Here is a 15,525-nt window from a genome sequence, read left to right on the forward strand (position 1 = left end):
CAAATAAGAATTCAAACAAATCAATAAATGAGATAGAGTTTAGAAATGCTCATTGATAATAGAGAAGATCTCCAACACAATTGTTACCATTGCATCTTAAATCTCTCAATCACCATTGAAATTCCTCAATTTCTCTCTCTAAAATCTACTCCTAAACTAACCCTAAAACTAGAGAGAGAAGCTCTCAACTAAGATAAAATTATTATCAAAATCTAAAATGAAACTTCTTCTAAAACTTCGGGTTCAAAAGGGTATTTATAAGAGGCACGAAACAAATAAGAGCGAAGCCGGAACCCGCAGAGGAGCGCCCGCGCAGCAGTGGTGCGCGCCCGCGCAAGGGGGCTACGCGCCCGCACAACAAGGCAGCGCACCCGTGCTTTTATGGGTTTCTTCAGATCTTCTCACGGCTTCGTGCGTTCACTAAGGTCTTCGAATGAAAGCGCAACATGATGATGATGAACACTAAGAGAGGCAGTCCCAAAAGCACTTGATTGTGGGTTCAACACCCCATCTTCATGAGAGCACGGCTTGAGAGCGCAAGAGCTAGAACTTAGAGAATCCACTTCCTTGCATCGTGAGCTTTCCAATTGCCATGTGCTCACTCCAATAGCATCTTCCACCTTAGTAAATCACCAATATCAAGACCCGAGCCTCATACAATACCAACAACCACGAAAAATAGAACAAATAAAGGAGAAAAGAACAGAAAAACCAACAAAATGCACAAAAGCTACAAAATAAGAGAGGAAAGGTAAAACCAAGAGCAAAAGCATAAAACTGGGCATTTATTGAGTATGAAAGCTATGAAAACAGCAAGAAAACAACCTAAATGCTCATCAAATGGGTGCCATTTATGACACCCACCATTGAACTCATCGGTATGAGTGAGGAGTCCTCACATACCGTGGCAAAAGAGATATATCGTCAAGACGCATTAGATGCGATGATTATCCAACCAAGAATGGCTTGGAGCCATTAGCAAGGCAATGCTTACCTTGGGGTAACAAGTGTTAGGACAAGCCAAAGCATGGCTAATTACTCGTTGATCCCTTGAATCTTGGAATCGCCTTATTTTAACAAAATGGGGACAATTTTATGTGTAAAAAAGACATTAAATAAGTATTGAAATATGCATAAATTAAATTCAATCTTATTGAATTATTATGAATGATTTTTTATTTCAAATTATTTCAATTGTAGAATCATGTCTTCGAACAACTCAAACAACCAGTTTTCAATTCTCGATAAGGAGAAGTTGAGTGGGACCAATTTTCTTGATTGGTAAAGAAATTTGCGCATCGTTCTTATGCAAGAAAAGAAAGAGTATGTCCTTGATGAAGAAATGCCCGAGGCTCCCAATGAGGAGGTGACTCAGGCCGCCCTTAACCGATGGCAAGTGGCCGATCGGGATGTCAAGTGCGTTATGCTAGCCACTATGTCTCCTGAGCTTCAAAAAACCTTCTTCGAGAAGGAATCGGCCTATGAGATCATATCTGAGCTACAAATATGTTTTAAGAGTAGGCTCGAACTGAAAGGTTTGAAACCCACACGCAGATCCTTCAAACTAAGCTCAAGAAAAGAGAGCCAGTCAGTTCACATGTACTCAAAATGATCGGATTATTTGAGAACATGGCAAGGCTTGATGCGGGGTATTCAACCAAGATGGATATTGACATCATTCTCCATTCCCTTCACAAAGGTTATGACCAGTTCAAGATGAACTATAACACCCATAGCATGGAGAAAACCCTCACTGAGCTTCGTGGCATGTTGAAGCAAGCTGAGCAAATGCTCAAGGATGAGGGGAAGCATGATATGCTCATGATCAAGAAGGGCAAGCCGTTCAAACGCACGGGCAAGAAGAAGAAAGGCTTCATGGGGAAAGGTAATAAGTACTTTCCGCCTAAGCCAAAGCTACCAAGGACAACAAGGAAAACAAGGTAGCATCTTCTAAATATGATTCTGAATGATTCTATTGTAAGAAGAAGAGACATTGGAAGAGAGATTGCCTCAAGCTCAAGGAAGATAAGAAGAACGGAACCGTTGCTTCTGTATCAGGTATTTACGTTATAGACTTTAACTTCACTAGCTCAGCATCATGGGTATTAGATACCGGATGTGGCTCACATCTTTGTTCCAATTCTCAGGGACTAAGGAACACTAGGAAGCTAGCGAAGGGAGAGGTTGAACTTCGGGTCGGCAATGAAGCCAGGATTGGTGTTGTATCCGTAGGATCTCTTCGTTTATCTTTGCCCACCGGGCTAGTTTTGGAACTTGAAAATTTTTATTGTGTTCCTGTAGAAACCCAAACGTGTCTCCCCAAAACCAAACCCAATGATGAGTACCTTTCACGTCGAATCATAATCGAATGAAGCGAAAGTGTGGAAAGTTTAATGTTGCGGATAGTTTTGATTTCTTTTCTCTTCTCTCTGTTTTTGAAAACTTATTTTAAGAAAACAGCCAATTCAGTTTGGTTGGTCAATGATATGGGCCCAATAATAGTGTAGTTGGATGGGGCTTGACAATAGCTTTCCAACAATATATTATACACCCAATTCCGATGAATATTGAGGAAATTATGGCCAATTTACTAAACTGGGCCCGGTTTGAGCCTTATATGCGGCCCAATGATCTAGGGGAGGGTCTAATATGATTTATAACTCCTAATGCAATTAGGAATGGTTTTAGTCTTCTAGATTCTTCTAGAAGGTTCTTTTCATTCCTAATTCAATTAGCATTGATAAATTGACTTTTGTTGACTTTTCAAAGTTTTAATTAAAATCAAAGAGCATTTTTGAGGAAAATACGATTTTATCCTCCTGTACGTTAATTTTTATCTGATTTTAGAAAACACGTGAATTTCTGGAATCAGCGCCAAACGCCAGCTGTAGCGCCTAGCGCTACGCTTGGCGCCTGGCGCTAGCCTTGGCGCCTCAGCCAGCGTTGGCGCTGGTTCGTTTTTTTGTGCGTCAGACTATGTTTTGATAATTTTATCTTTTTGGCTGATTTTCTCTATAAATAACGTCGTAAAAACTCCGTTTTCATGGACCTACAACCAGTTTTCATCAATATTCACCAACAACCAGTTTTCAATTATATTCACCTACAACCAGTTTTCATTCTCTAATCATTCACCATCTCTCTCTCTCTCTCTCTCTCTCTAAACTAGCTTTTTACATACAAAATTCCGCATTCATTAGATCTAGAAACACCTAGCCATATTCGAAGTTGCCTTCGCCCTACACGTGAAAGGTTTTAATTTCTGAGGGTTTGGTCCCAAATCTCTCTTTCAACTATTTAATTTAATTATTAGATTTATTATTTTCCTTGAAGTTACTAACGTATGTATTTTGTTATTAGAAAGAGGTACGAGGCATCAAAGTAAGTACCTTAATTGATTTATTTATGTTATTATGTAGAAATCATGCTAAGAGTGTTATAATGATTCCTAGTATCATGTCTAGGGTAATTTTAATATCAAATATGATTGTTACGATGCCTTTTATTCTCTTCCTAATATTTATGATTGTTAGTATCATGTTAGGGATAAAGATTTAATTTTTATTGCTATGTGACATGCTAGGGTTTGTTATTAATCTTGTTAGTATCATGCCTAGGATCTTGCTATGCTTTAACATTATTATTATTATTATTAATTATGATTGTTATTATGATGATTATTATTATGATTATACTTTATGATTTTATGATTATAATTGTTATAATGATGGTTATTTTTAATTATGATTGTTATGATTATGATAATTATTATTATTTTTATTATGTTGCTTGATATATTTTTATTGTTATTGCTTGATCACGCCTTTTATGCATGTTTAAAGGGAATTGGTACTTGTAATCACGCTTAATAAGATAATTAATAATCTTGTTTAGGGTTAATGTGATTATAATTTAAGTGATCGCCAATAATAGAATTATTTGTGCATTATATTCAACCAACATAGATAAACAGGTTTAGAGCTAATCCTATTGATTGCATGTTAGTCAGAAAACGCAGATGAATACAATCAGAATAAAGTGGAGGCCTATTATTAGGGCAGGTTCAATCTCTTTTAGGTTGGATTTGTACCTTCATCCCCGAACCCTTATTTGGTTCAAGACCTTATGGAGTTGACGATCTCTTGGATCGTTAAGGGGTGTAACCTTCACCCTGTGAACGGTTTACAAGTTCCTAAAACTTGTTGGCGACTCTTTTGCTCTATCTTCTTTCCCTTTGGACACCACCGTACTTTAGTGTATGATCACAGTGGGGTTCAAGCTAGGGGTTAATGCTTGAAATATTCCCTACAGTTTTTGGCGACTCCACTGGGGAGGATTTCTATTTTAATTCCTGAATTTGTTTCGGCAATAATTTAGAATGAGTGGATGAGACTCGAAACGTTCTAAGTATTTCATGTGCGTAATTTTGATTAACATATTGTCATATGCATAAAAAAGATCTCATTGGAAAGACCGTCCGTAATGAGTTAAAAACATAGAATTTTACACGTAGGAAATTTGAGAAATATCTTTCACAACTAGGACCGAAATAACATTGCGCGAAACTGGAAAATTTTATCGAGCACAGAAAGCTGTTGAGGCATGTGGGAAGTAGCGCCAGAGGCCAGAGCATTGGCGCCAGACTTTTAGCCGTAGCGCCAGACGCCAGCATTGGCGCCAAGCGCTACAGCTAAAAACTGGCACCAGTCTCTGTTTGCTGGCGCCAACTTCCCCCAATACCGAGCTAGAAATATGCGTTCTAATTTCGACCGGTTTTTCGTATTGTTTGCTCGATCCTACTTCCTGGTTGAATTTTTTCTCACTTTTCTGAAACCCATATGTGTTCTACATATGGACATAACCCTCTGGGAATTCATACTCCATATACCGGATTGAACGCTCTGTGCAACAAAGGGTACATCCGAGAATGTTGAATTCACCAAACCATGGAAGCGAGTTTTTTCTAAACTCGCGGTGTCCCATCCACTCGCTCCAACCCTTCATGGTTAGGCTTCCGCGCGGTGCATCCGGACAATTAACCATGGACCCTCTATTGACTAAACCATATCCCGAACTTTAGAGAACTAGAGCCATGGTTAGGTTGCAAACTCATTGCATCATATTGTGCCTACTTGACTAATTGTGCATTATTTGTTGTGCATGTATTCTATGTTTCTCTGAACCGTTTGTTTGACTTGTGTTGAGATTAAATAAATTAATGAATTAAAGAACTTTGCCTAATTAATTAATTAATTTGAGTAAATAAAGTCTAATGTTTTAATCAGAATTGACCTAGTACGACTTTAGGCCTACCCCTGTTGATTAATAACATCGAAAACAGTCCCAGATCGAAGCTCCAGAATTGGAGCCAAAGTCTGGACTGTAGCGCCACTCTGTGGAGTGTGGCGCCTGGCGACAGCCCTGTCGTCTGGAGCCAAGCTACACAGTGCGACGCCAGTCCTGTCATTTTGCCGACAGTTCGGATTATTGGTCAAGTCATCACCTAGTGTCTAATTAATCAGTTTGCTAATTAATTTGCTTAATTTTCGCTGTCGATAACACCTTGTCGAGTCATTAATTGAGTCTAGTCACATGGTCTAGCCACATGGTCATGACACAAGTCTTAACATATCACCTACACTCACTAGTCTTAGCACAGACTTTGAGTACACATGTCACCACGGCCATGTCTTAGGTTCATGCATAAGTCGGTGTTTCCGTCATTTAAGTTGGGGGTATATTCTATTCCTAATTCTTCATATCCCTCAACCTCCATCATTCTTCTTCACATTCTATTCCATTTTTCTTCACTTCCTCCATCCATTGCATGTCGAATAAAGTTTTAGTCAAATAATTAACAATAAATATCCCCAAATTCCTTTTCCACAGTACTTGGTCGAGGAGAGAAGGGCGATTAATCAAGGACAATCTATTTATTCAAGTCTCACTTTTTTATAAACCGATTCGTCAAAAGAGGAAGGCTAAAAAGATAATGGCAAGCTAAGAAGAAGTCAATGAGCTTAGGAACCAACTGGTTACCGTGACTGAAACATTGAAGCTCCTCACACTCAAGATCAATGATCCTGTGAAGCAACAACAAATGAACCTCATGCAAGAAAGCCTGAGCAAGCTATCTAGTGACTATAAATTTCAGGGCATGAGTTCACAAGAGGTCTCGCTGGACAAGGAACTTCTTCCGCATAAGTTCAACGCCACTGACATCCCTAAATTCAAGGCAACAGATAACCCTTACTTCCATCTAAGAGCTTTCAAAACTATAATGAGCATTGAGGGTATCGATAAGAAGGTTTTCCCCTCTCTGTTCTCACTATCTCTTGAAACCGTTTGTCAACAATGGTACTTCTCCCTTGACAAAGAGAAAACCTCTATCTGGGAATTGATAGTAAATGGTTTCATAGATAGATACAAGTGCAATATTCAAGTTGGGACCGATCATAGACAACTTGAGATGCTAAGACAAAAAGAGAATGAAGGCTTTACTTCTTTCTTTAATAAATAGAGGGAAACTTCCGCTAAGATGATTGAGGTGCCCACTAAAAAAGAATCTGTGAGGATGTTTATCAAGAATCTCCAAGAGAAGTATTCGAAGCATTTAAAATATCAACACAATCTGAATACTTTCAAGGTCGTTTATGACATCGGAATTGAAATTGAAGATGACCTCGCAAAGCAAAAAGCTACTAACAATAGTAACCACGGTGGCTGGAAAGGAAAAACGAACGACAATCCTTCTTCTTCCAAAAACGCCCACTCTAGTAACAATGTTAGTGCCTTTGATCTTAGTGAAGTTTTAGCCATGGATAACCAAGGATCTAAGAAGCAATTAAGGAAAGACTTCACCCCCATTGGGATGAGCTACGATACTGCCTTCGATCGACTCCATGCCAAAGGACTCATTACTCCCATTGGACCTATTCAAGATCCCGTACCTGAAAAAAGATTGCCTAGTTGGAATCCAGACGAACACTGCAAGTACCATCAAGGTAGGGTCATGCTACTGAGAGCTGTTGGAAGCTAAAGGAGGCTATCCAACATTTGATTGATAATAACAAGCTTCCCATGCCTCCAGTTAACAAGAAGAGCGAGTAATGATAAAGGAAACAACACAAGACAAGAGGCGAGCTTCAACGACAAGATTTCGTGACCTCTTTTTTCTATTTCTTTTTTTATTTACCCTTTCCCCAGTAAGTCTAGCATAGGCACCTTTTTATTCTCCTTAGATTTATTTTGTAGAATCAATATATATTTTCTTTTAATAAAATGAGCATTTATTTCCTTATATATGATCATTTCATTATATTGCATCAAAAAAAAAACAAAATAAAAAAAAATCCATGTCGAATTAAGCACAAGGTATACCAATGATTTGAGGCACCCCTTGTAGCCACATCATATTGCCTTCACCTTTCTAATTTGCAATCCTTTTTTGATAAACTTTTTTGAGCCTCGTCTAACGATAGACCTTTCTTTTTTCAACCCATATCTACCTAACCTTGGGATGGGATGGTGTGCTACTTATGCAATTCTAAAAGGCTTGAGTGATTTCAAAATAAAAATAAGCAAAAGAAAAAAATAAATAAAAGTGTACAAAAAGGGTAGGTGTTCCAATGTCTTTGATATGAAAATATCTTCGATAAGAACACGTCTCAAATGCGTCTCTTATTGAGTGCTCGGTACCGTTCCTGAGAAACATGAATGCCAAGTGAGTGATAGACCGCATGATCGGGATTGCCTACACTTGCAAAAATAAAATAAATGCTAAAGCAAAAGATAAAAGAGAGCTAAAAAAGAGTAGAAACTCAAGCATAAAAATATAAAGATTCAAAAGCGAGGTTGCACACCTTGGGGGCTTATCTAGGGTCTTGAGCCTTTATCCCCTTCTTCTTCAAACCTTTAGCCTAACCACGTTACAACCCTTAAAAAGGCCTTTTTGAGGTATACATACACTTGTGCGAGGTTCAGCTAGAGCTACGTTCGGCCTGATTCCTAACGGATACGTAGGCAACCTCACATCGAGATGCGGCCGTAATAAACATGCATTCATGTTCACATTCACACACTCACACCATGATCATATCAAGGGATTCCCTATGCTCATCCCTATCCATGTAGAGCTAGACTTGGGGGCTTGATCCCTACATCATTAGCTTACCTAGCCTAAGAGTCACCACCATTTGACTCTTTTAAAAACAATATTTTCCCACACACTTAGCTCTTGCGGCCTAGCTTTAGTGTCACTTTCACACACTGCACAGATACATGACCAAATATACTTTCCCTTAGGAACCCTTTGTCATGAAATCTTAACATAACAATGAATCATGCCTTGTCACATCACTCATCAATCATAATTGTCATTGCATCATGAAGTATGAAGTACTTAGCCTCCGTGCCTAAGTTACCCAAATACTTTCATCATGGAGTCAACAGTTGAGATAGCCTAGGATGGATTAATCCTTGCACCTTGAGAGATAGTATCAAACAACATTTGACTAAGCTCATTCAACATGCACCTTCAAACTTTCGATTCCTTTTTGCGTCTTTCTTTTTCGGGAGAAAGTCGGTACCCTCCACAAAAAATTTCACAAAAATGACGGAAAATTTTTGCTTTTTTTTCATTTTCGATTCGCACGATCACATTACAATGCACACACAAGTCATGTACACATTGAGTCATGTCGTGTCACATCACCTTGATTTGAGTCCAACACATGTGTCAAACAGTTTGAGTCGAGTCAACCTCGAGTCAGTCAAACATATCGAGTCAAGTTTATACCTTGAGTCGTGTCAAGTCGATGAGTCAAGCAACATTAAACCTTAGGTCAACCCTAAGATAATTAAAGAGATTGGCGAAGTTCTATAGTCAAAAATAAATACAGGTGCAGCAGAACAGGGAAGACCCTACTCCAGCGCCGGACAAAAACATCAAGCGTTTGGAAATAGATTTCAGCGCTTGGCGCTAAATCACAGCGTCTGGCGACAAAGCCAATTCCTGGCGCCTGAGATATTCCAGCAGCGACAGAACAACAATTTCGGGTTCCTTGGTACGCCAGTTAGCCCCTATAAGAAATTTGACATGATTGAGTAGTCGGTTTGATTACAACCGCAAATAAGTGATCGACCTGACGAAAGATCGTCTCACTTAGCTTAAAGCGCCTAAGAATTGACTCATCACGGAGACACCGACATACTGGTTTTAGCGGAAGCAAAGTTCAAGCGAGCTTTAAAGATCGACAAGTGTTGGTCTTCGGTAATTTTGTTTTGATGTTGTTTTTAACAAGTAGTGGCGGGTTCAAGTTCACGGGGAGGACAAGATTATAAATTTATAATGTTAAGGAGACAAATCGTTGTCGTCCCTTTCCCGAAAACCCACAACTCAGTTCCGGCGACAGTTAAGGCAATTTGCCCGCCAATTTGTGAGATGTTAGTTGGGATTGTTTTCGTGAGGGGCAATATTCCATGGTGGTCGGTGAGGGTGAGGTTTTCATGGCTAGTGAAGGCCATAGGTGAGGTGGGGGATGAGGTTGGGGGGTTTAGTGCTGGTTGAGGCTACGGTGGGGGATTGGGGGTTAACAGGGGTGGGGCTGTAAGGGAAAGGGTTTTTCTTTTTCTAAAAATAAAATATTTTTTTTATTAAAATCAATTTTTAAAATAAGAAAAATGTACAAAAAAAAAAAACAAATTGACCAATTACAAAGTGACATGTGTCACTTTTAACCCATTAAGCAGGTCACAACCAGTTATGCTCCATTTATGGAAGATGTATGTTAAATTTCACTTTATTACGGGATAATTAAAAAGTCGTTTTATTTTTGGAGCATCATACAAAGGTCATAATATTCCTGACAAATTTTCCAAAGATTTTCTAGAAGATTTTATTTTATAAAATTCGGGTTTAAGATATTAATCTTTTAATAAAACTATCTTTGATAAGTTTTCTAAAAAGATTTTCTTTGCAAAAAGATTTACATAAAAACGTTTTTTGTGAAATCGGCAGATTTGATAAAATTCTATCTTTTAAAAACCCTACTAACTATACGAGTTCATCTTGTATATAAAGTAATATTCACATTTTACACAACTTGTGGGTTTATGCATGAAGAATATGAAGAGAGCTCAATTGTGTAAGTCTGCCAAGTCTAGCTTTATCATATTAGTTTCGGATTTCTTGTGTAACTTTCATTTCGTATATTAGGAGTTAAATGTTTGTATTGTTTTGGTTTGGTTAAGTGAATTGTTTATTGCATACAGTTTTGTAGGCTTCTATAGTGAAGTTGGGTTAGTGAGTACTCAGGGACTACGGAGTGAATCTAAGTCAGGGACTTAGGTAGAGTAGGGTTCTACTTTGTAACAAGTTCAGTCTGAAACTTGTGAGTTTAGGTCTGATTGTAACTGGTGTGTTTGCCCTATTATAGTGAAGAGGTTTGGTGTTTGAAATCTCTTAGAAGGGGTCGAGGTTTTACTTCCAATTTGGCTCTAAAAGATTTTCATAATATACTATGTGCTGTGTAAGTTCCTTTTACATTTCAATTTTTTATTCCGCAAGAGTAGTAAATAGGAACTCACTACAATTGAACCCCCCACTTGTAGTGTTCGTCTCAACTAACAATTTCCTTTCAACATTTTATCACTCAAGGCAAACGTTATTTATTCATATCTAATCTGTTATAAATAAAAGATATTAGGAACTAAAATATAGTATTACAGCCTCAAAAGTTAAAAATTTCCTGTCTAACAGAGATTATGCATGCATCTTCCTTCTTTTAGCTGAAGTTCTTGTGATCACATTTTATTTGTTATTGTTGCTTGCAAAGAACTCATCCCTTTAATCGCCCACCACAAACAAAAGAAAAAAAAAATTTAAACGATTAGCACAAAATTGTCCTCTTACTTCAGAACACCAGAGCAAGAATAAGTTGTCTGCTAGTACTGTTTCGACATCAGTCGTTCCTGCTATTATTTTGTTCATAGAACACTCTTTCAATGTGTTATGTGTGGCTGGTGAAACTCTCTTTGACACTGTAAGACTTGTGATAATTACGTCCGTTAATCCTTTTGTGGAGCTTCCTATAATGAACAATTATTTGAGCAAAATCGTACCCCAGTCATGAATAAAGTTGCTTCCTGCTCAGATTGTGATGTATGTTGCTTTCAGGTCCAGGGAAGCAATGTACATAAATTGAACTTCATATGTACCTTTTACAATACTTTTCAACTGTATACAACAACGCTTTTATCTACATAAGAAAAAGCAAGTCAAGGCACAATAGCGCAATATAGCTTGTAACTTCCATTAGCATTATATCGGATACTATAATTGGTGATGCATAGCAGTATAGTGAATCTTTGAAGATATTTGTATGACGAACTATCCTGGACAGGCAACACTGAATATATATGATTTAACACAGAAGATCAGAGATAGTCCTTAATCGTTATTAGCTTTCATCCTCGATCACATCTTCTGGTTCTTGTAGGTGCTCTTTAAGAGGTTGCCCTATGATCTCCCACTTTTCCCTACTCCAAGCAGAGTCAACTTCTGGCAACTCATAATCATCCGGTCTCAATGACAATTGGAACTCAGGCAACTCGGGTGGTGGCTGTAGGCCCCTGCACAATACAAACTCACCCATGTTTTAAAATCGGGAAAACAGGAAAAATAAATTATATGAACAGGAAATTTAAGAAAACAAAGAATGAAGCGCGTGTAGATAGTTGCATACTTTTCTTGATCAAACAGGTAACTGTACAGCTGAGACTTCTTGGAAGCGGTTTCTGGAATCTTTTGATGAAAATGCTTCATTGCACCCCAGAGTGGAGGAACTCTATACAGGGGAAACAGGGCCAGAATAAATGTTGCTGTTATAAACTTTCGGATATTTCCCTTTTTCTGCTACCAATTTAGGCCAGTTCTAGAGCACCTAATCTTAAGAAGTTAAATATCATGCCTAAGTGGTAATGAATAAAAATTTAAGCATTTTTGTGGTTTTTAAAACCCAGAGTTTTATTCTAGACAATTTTATATGCAAAGTATAAGGTGCTTATAATAATACCTGTTAACAGGAGAAGCCAAGCAAAAGCTTAAACAGGCTTTCCTGCTTTCCACCAAAAGTTCCTCAGCAGCAACATAACTGCTTAGTGCATTCGTATGGGACAATGGCTCATTACTTTTCTCAACGATCAAACCGTGGTAGAAGTATGCTGCAGCCTGATAATAATCAAGTTCAGCCCCTAATCAATATTAGAACAAAATTGTGCAGTTCTTTTTATAAAAAAAAAAGGATGTTAATTAGCCATTTAATGAGTAAAGAAGAAAAAACTAAAATAAAAAAACATGTACCTTGGCTTCTAAAAATTTGTATTTGATGAACAATGATTGCTTTCCAGCATCACTGTCATTGGTTTTTTCTCCTGACAGTGAGCAATGAGCCTGTAAGTTTTTAACATATTTTCAAAATTTAAGGTTAGTTCATCGATCTGTTAAATAGTGAAATCCTAATTGAAACAAAACTATGAATTTGGGCAATGTGCACGCTACTAGAACTTTTACCTGAGTGAAGAAGGTCTGCTCCTCGCATGCTAACCTCCTCTTTACTGATAACGTGGCCTTTTGGTTATCAATAGCCAACCCCAACTGCAATTCTGTTCCCTGGATTCACTTCCAGAGGTGAGTATTAGTGCGATTAACTTCTAGATGGCCTATACTAACAATTCTATCCCAAAAATGCTTTAGCTATAGCAGAAAGCCGAGTAGACAAATAACATGATTTTTCATACCCATCAACCTGATAATTGAAGTGCAAATACATGACAAACTAGAAGTACCTGGCCGAGTGCTTGTAGGGAAAGAGCCTCTAATGCACCTTCACGCATGTCTTTGTGCAACTTGTTCCTGGTGGAAAGATCTTTCATATCATAAAACTGCTGGTACAGTTACCTTAGCAGCACTATAAGAGAAATGAAATGCTTTCACATACTTGATTTCCGGTCCTAATTGAGGTAGAATACTCTTCACACAAAAATCTAAGTACCCTGATGCCTTTAGAAGCATATCAATCGCATCCCTCTGGCAATCTGTTAGATTTACATCCATGATCAAGCAAAATTATTTACTTTACTTTCTTTTTAAGCTTGAAATTTGACTGTTTAATCAAGACGTATACCTGTAGAAACTATCCTATCAGAAGAACCAGTGTATTGCTTAGGAACAAGCAACATGTTGGCTTCAACCAATGTCAAAACCGCCATCATATAAACCACGGATAATACTTCATACCATGTATTTGATACACAAATTTCCTGCTTACAAAAATCAACAATATAATCCCAAATTAATAAAAATTAGATCACAGTATAAACCAATAAGTATCATTATATCAATGAATCAGTGAAAGCTTTTAGTCATTTTCTTACTTGTCTTTTGTCATCCAAATTTCTCCATTTGAATGGCACTACATCTAATGCACCATAATCTATTACAAACAAAAGAACAAAAATGAGTTAACAATATAATAACAACAAAGAAAAGTAGCTTAGAAAAATATGATTAAATTAGAAATAAAACCTTTTTTAGTGAGTCCAAGCAGCACAGGCAAGTACTCCTCCAGAGCCTGCTTAATCTCTGGAATAGCCGAAACATCTGCATAACAAACATGATCTAAGATTTTTAGTATAGCTCATAAATTCCAATCAAAATGAAAAATTCACACAATGATCTTACAGACCAGTGTCTTCAGAGAGTAAGATGACACGATTTCGGAAATCGACAAGACGGTCAATCATATCCTTAGGAATCAACCCTTTAAGCCCTTTATGAAGCTCAGATTGTACTGGAATTTGCATAGTTGGAACAAACACAACAACTTCAGCAATCATCATCTTCTTCTTTTTTCCTCCAGTATGAAGTATTGAAGAAGTGCAGCCCATTATAAAGCCCTTTTCAAGGAAGGCAACACCTGTATTAATTATAATCAATAAATTGCATTTTTTGTGCTTTATTTGTTAAACGTAATCCATAAAACATCACAATCATATCATAAACTAATAAATTTTGAAGGGTTCTACCAAATATAATGAGTCTAGATATAATTAAAAATTGTATAAACGGATGAGATTAGCTAAACTAAAAGTAAAATTAGCTATCAACAAATTCTGATTAACAGATGGCAGAATTACATAGGAAAGTGTAGACGTTTGCAAAATTTTATATCTAGTCAATAAAAAGTTGACCCAGATTACAAAACCGTCCATCTTTAAAAGATACAGACGATATAAGAGAATAAGAGATTAGAATAGTCGGTTAGCTCTCTGACTTCAACCAAACTCGAAAATTTATCGAATCTAGTTATACACGGGATATTCTTAATTTCCCCCCAGTAACACGAAAATGACCAAGTACGAGAACAAATTTTTAGTTGGTCATTCTAACTTTCTAAGACCATGTAATGTGCAAAAATAGTTAAGTGTACTCGGAAACATAATGGACATACGAACATTACGAGATAAGAAAAAAAAATAAAGAAAAAAAAAACACCTTACGATGAATATTCAAATGAAGACAGGAGAGAAGAATTAGAGAAGTTTGGAGGGAACAATTTTAATGGGAATTGAATCCACAAAAAAAGAAAAAGAATCAGAATAAAAATAGTGTGAAAGAGGGGTTCAGTAATCGAGACAGAAATCACATGGCAAATGCGTAGGAAATGAAGTAATAGATCGGCAGAAGCACAGGTTTAAGAGTGCATGATTAGAATGGATTCGATTATTTTTTGGGATCTTAAAATTTGGCATTTTTCAATTGCAAGCTGTTCAAATTTAAATGTTAAATTGCACATGATAATTATTGGTACTAAATAGTATGATTATTGAGAATAGACTTTTGCAAAATGGTGTTATGTCAAATTTCACTATTTTTTTTTTTTTTTTTTTATAAGAAAAATACAAAAGTTAGGTAAGTCTTCTCTCAAGACTGTACCCTAACTTATCTAAAGAAATAAAATAAGAAAAATTAGCATCTACATTAGGGTCAATGTTTACATAGCCTGAAATTTGATGGCCTGTAGCTGCAACATAATCTGCTGCACGATTAGTTTCTCGATACACATGGCAAGAAGAAACAACCTCAAAGTGAGCCAACAACTTCTTGATATCATTCATTAGCAAATGAATTTTCAAAAGACAACGTGCTTTATCCTGCAAAATATTTATAATTAAAAGGTTATCACCTTCAATAAAAAGTTTTCGTATATTATGTTCAATAGCTAAGAGAAGACTGTTACGGAGAGCTGTAGCTTCTGCAATAATAGGAGTCGAGGTACCAAGATTATAAGCACGACTAACAACATTATTTCCTGTATAATCTCTAATAACAACTCCGGCTGACCCTAAGTTATTACAAACAGAACCATCAAAATTAATTTTGAAAACACCAGAGGCAGGAGGGGACCAAGCTACTTGGATGGTTTTATGGTAAAGAGGAGAATGGTTCTTGGGAACAATGTCAAT

The 15,525-nt window shown here is 37.1% G+C and overlaps 1 protein-coding gene across 3 annotated transcripts; it reads right to left on the reverse strand.

Moving 5' to 3' along the window:
- Positions 1 to 11,101: 11,101 nt before the first annotated feature.
- LOC145571811 (uncharacterized) lies at positions 11,102 to 14,802 on the reverse strand. 3 transcript variants are annotated; one of them, XM_081630937.1, is made up of 12 exons: positions 14,560 to 14,802; positions 13,746 to 13,976; positions 13,586 to 13,660; positions 13,435 to 13,493; positions 13,185 to 13,320; positions 12,999 to 13,095; positions 12,847 to 12,913; positions 12,572 to 12,670; positions 12,362 to 12,451; positions 12,075 to 12,229; positions 11,745 to 11,846; positions 11,102 to 11,631 (listed from the first exon to the last, which is right to left on the reverse strand). In XM_081630937.1, the coding sequence occupies exons 2-12, from the start codon at positions 13,945 to 13,947 to the stop codon at positions 11,460 to 11,462; spliced, it is 1,254 nt and encodes a 417-aa protein (XP_081487063.1). In that variant the 5' UTR covers positions 13,948 to 13,976; positions 14,560 to 14,802; the 3' UTR covers positions 11,102 to 11,459. The 3 variants fall into 3 exon arrangements, with proteins under 3 accessions (XP_081487063.1, XP_081487005.1, XP_081487118.1); XM_081630879.1 differs by having other exon boundaries at positions 14,555 to 14,802; XM_081630992.1 differs by having other exon boundaries at positions 13,746 to 14,802.
- Between the last annotated feature and the right edge of the window lie 723 nt (positions 14,803 to 15,525).

Source organism: Chenopodium album, chromosome 1 (assembly GCF_948465745.1).
Source record: "Chenopodium album chromosome 1, dcCheAlbu1.1, whole genome shotgun sequence".
In the NCBI taxonomy this organism is placed as follows: domain Eukaryota; kingdom Viridiplantae; phylum Streptophyta; class Magnoliopsida; order Caryophyllales; family Amaranthaceae; genus Chenopodium; species Chenopodium album.

Coding starts and splice junctions, on each gene's coding strand:
- LOC145571811 (XM_081630937.1), bottom strand. CDS start 13,947: ATGGGCTGCACTTCTTCAATACTTCATACTGGAGGAAAAAAGAAGAAG. Junction 13,661..13,745: donor CTTACTCTCTGAAGACACTG/GTCTGTAAGATC, acceptor TTTGTTATGCAG/ATGTTTCGGCTATTCCAGAG. Junction 12,914..12,998: donor CAATTAGGACCGGAAATCAA/GTATGTGAAAGC, acceptor TCTTTCCACCAG/GAACAAGTTGCACAAAGACA.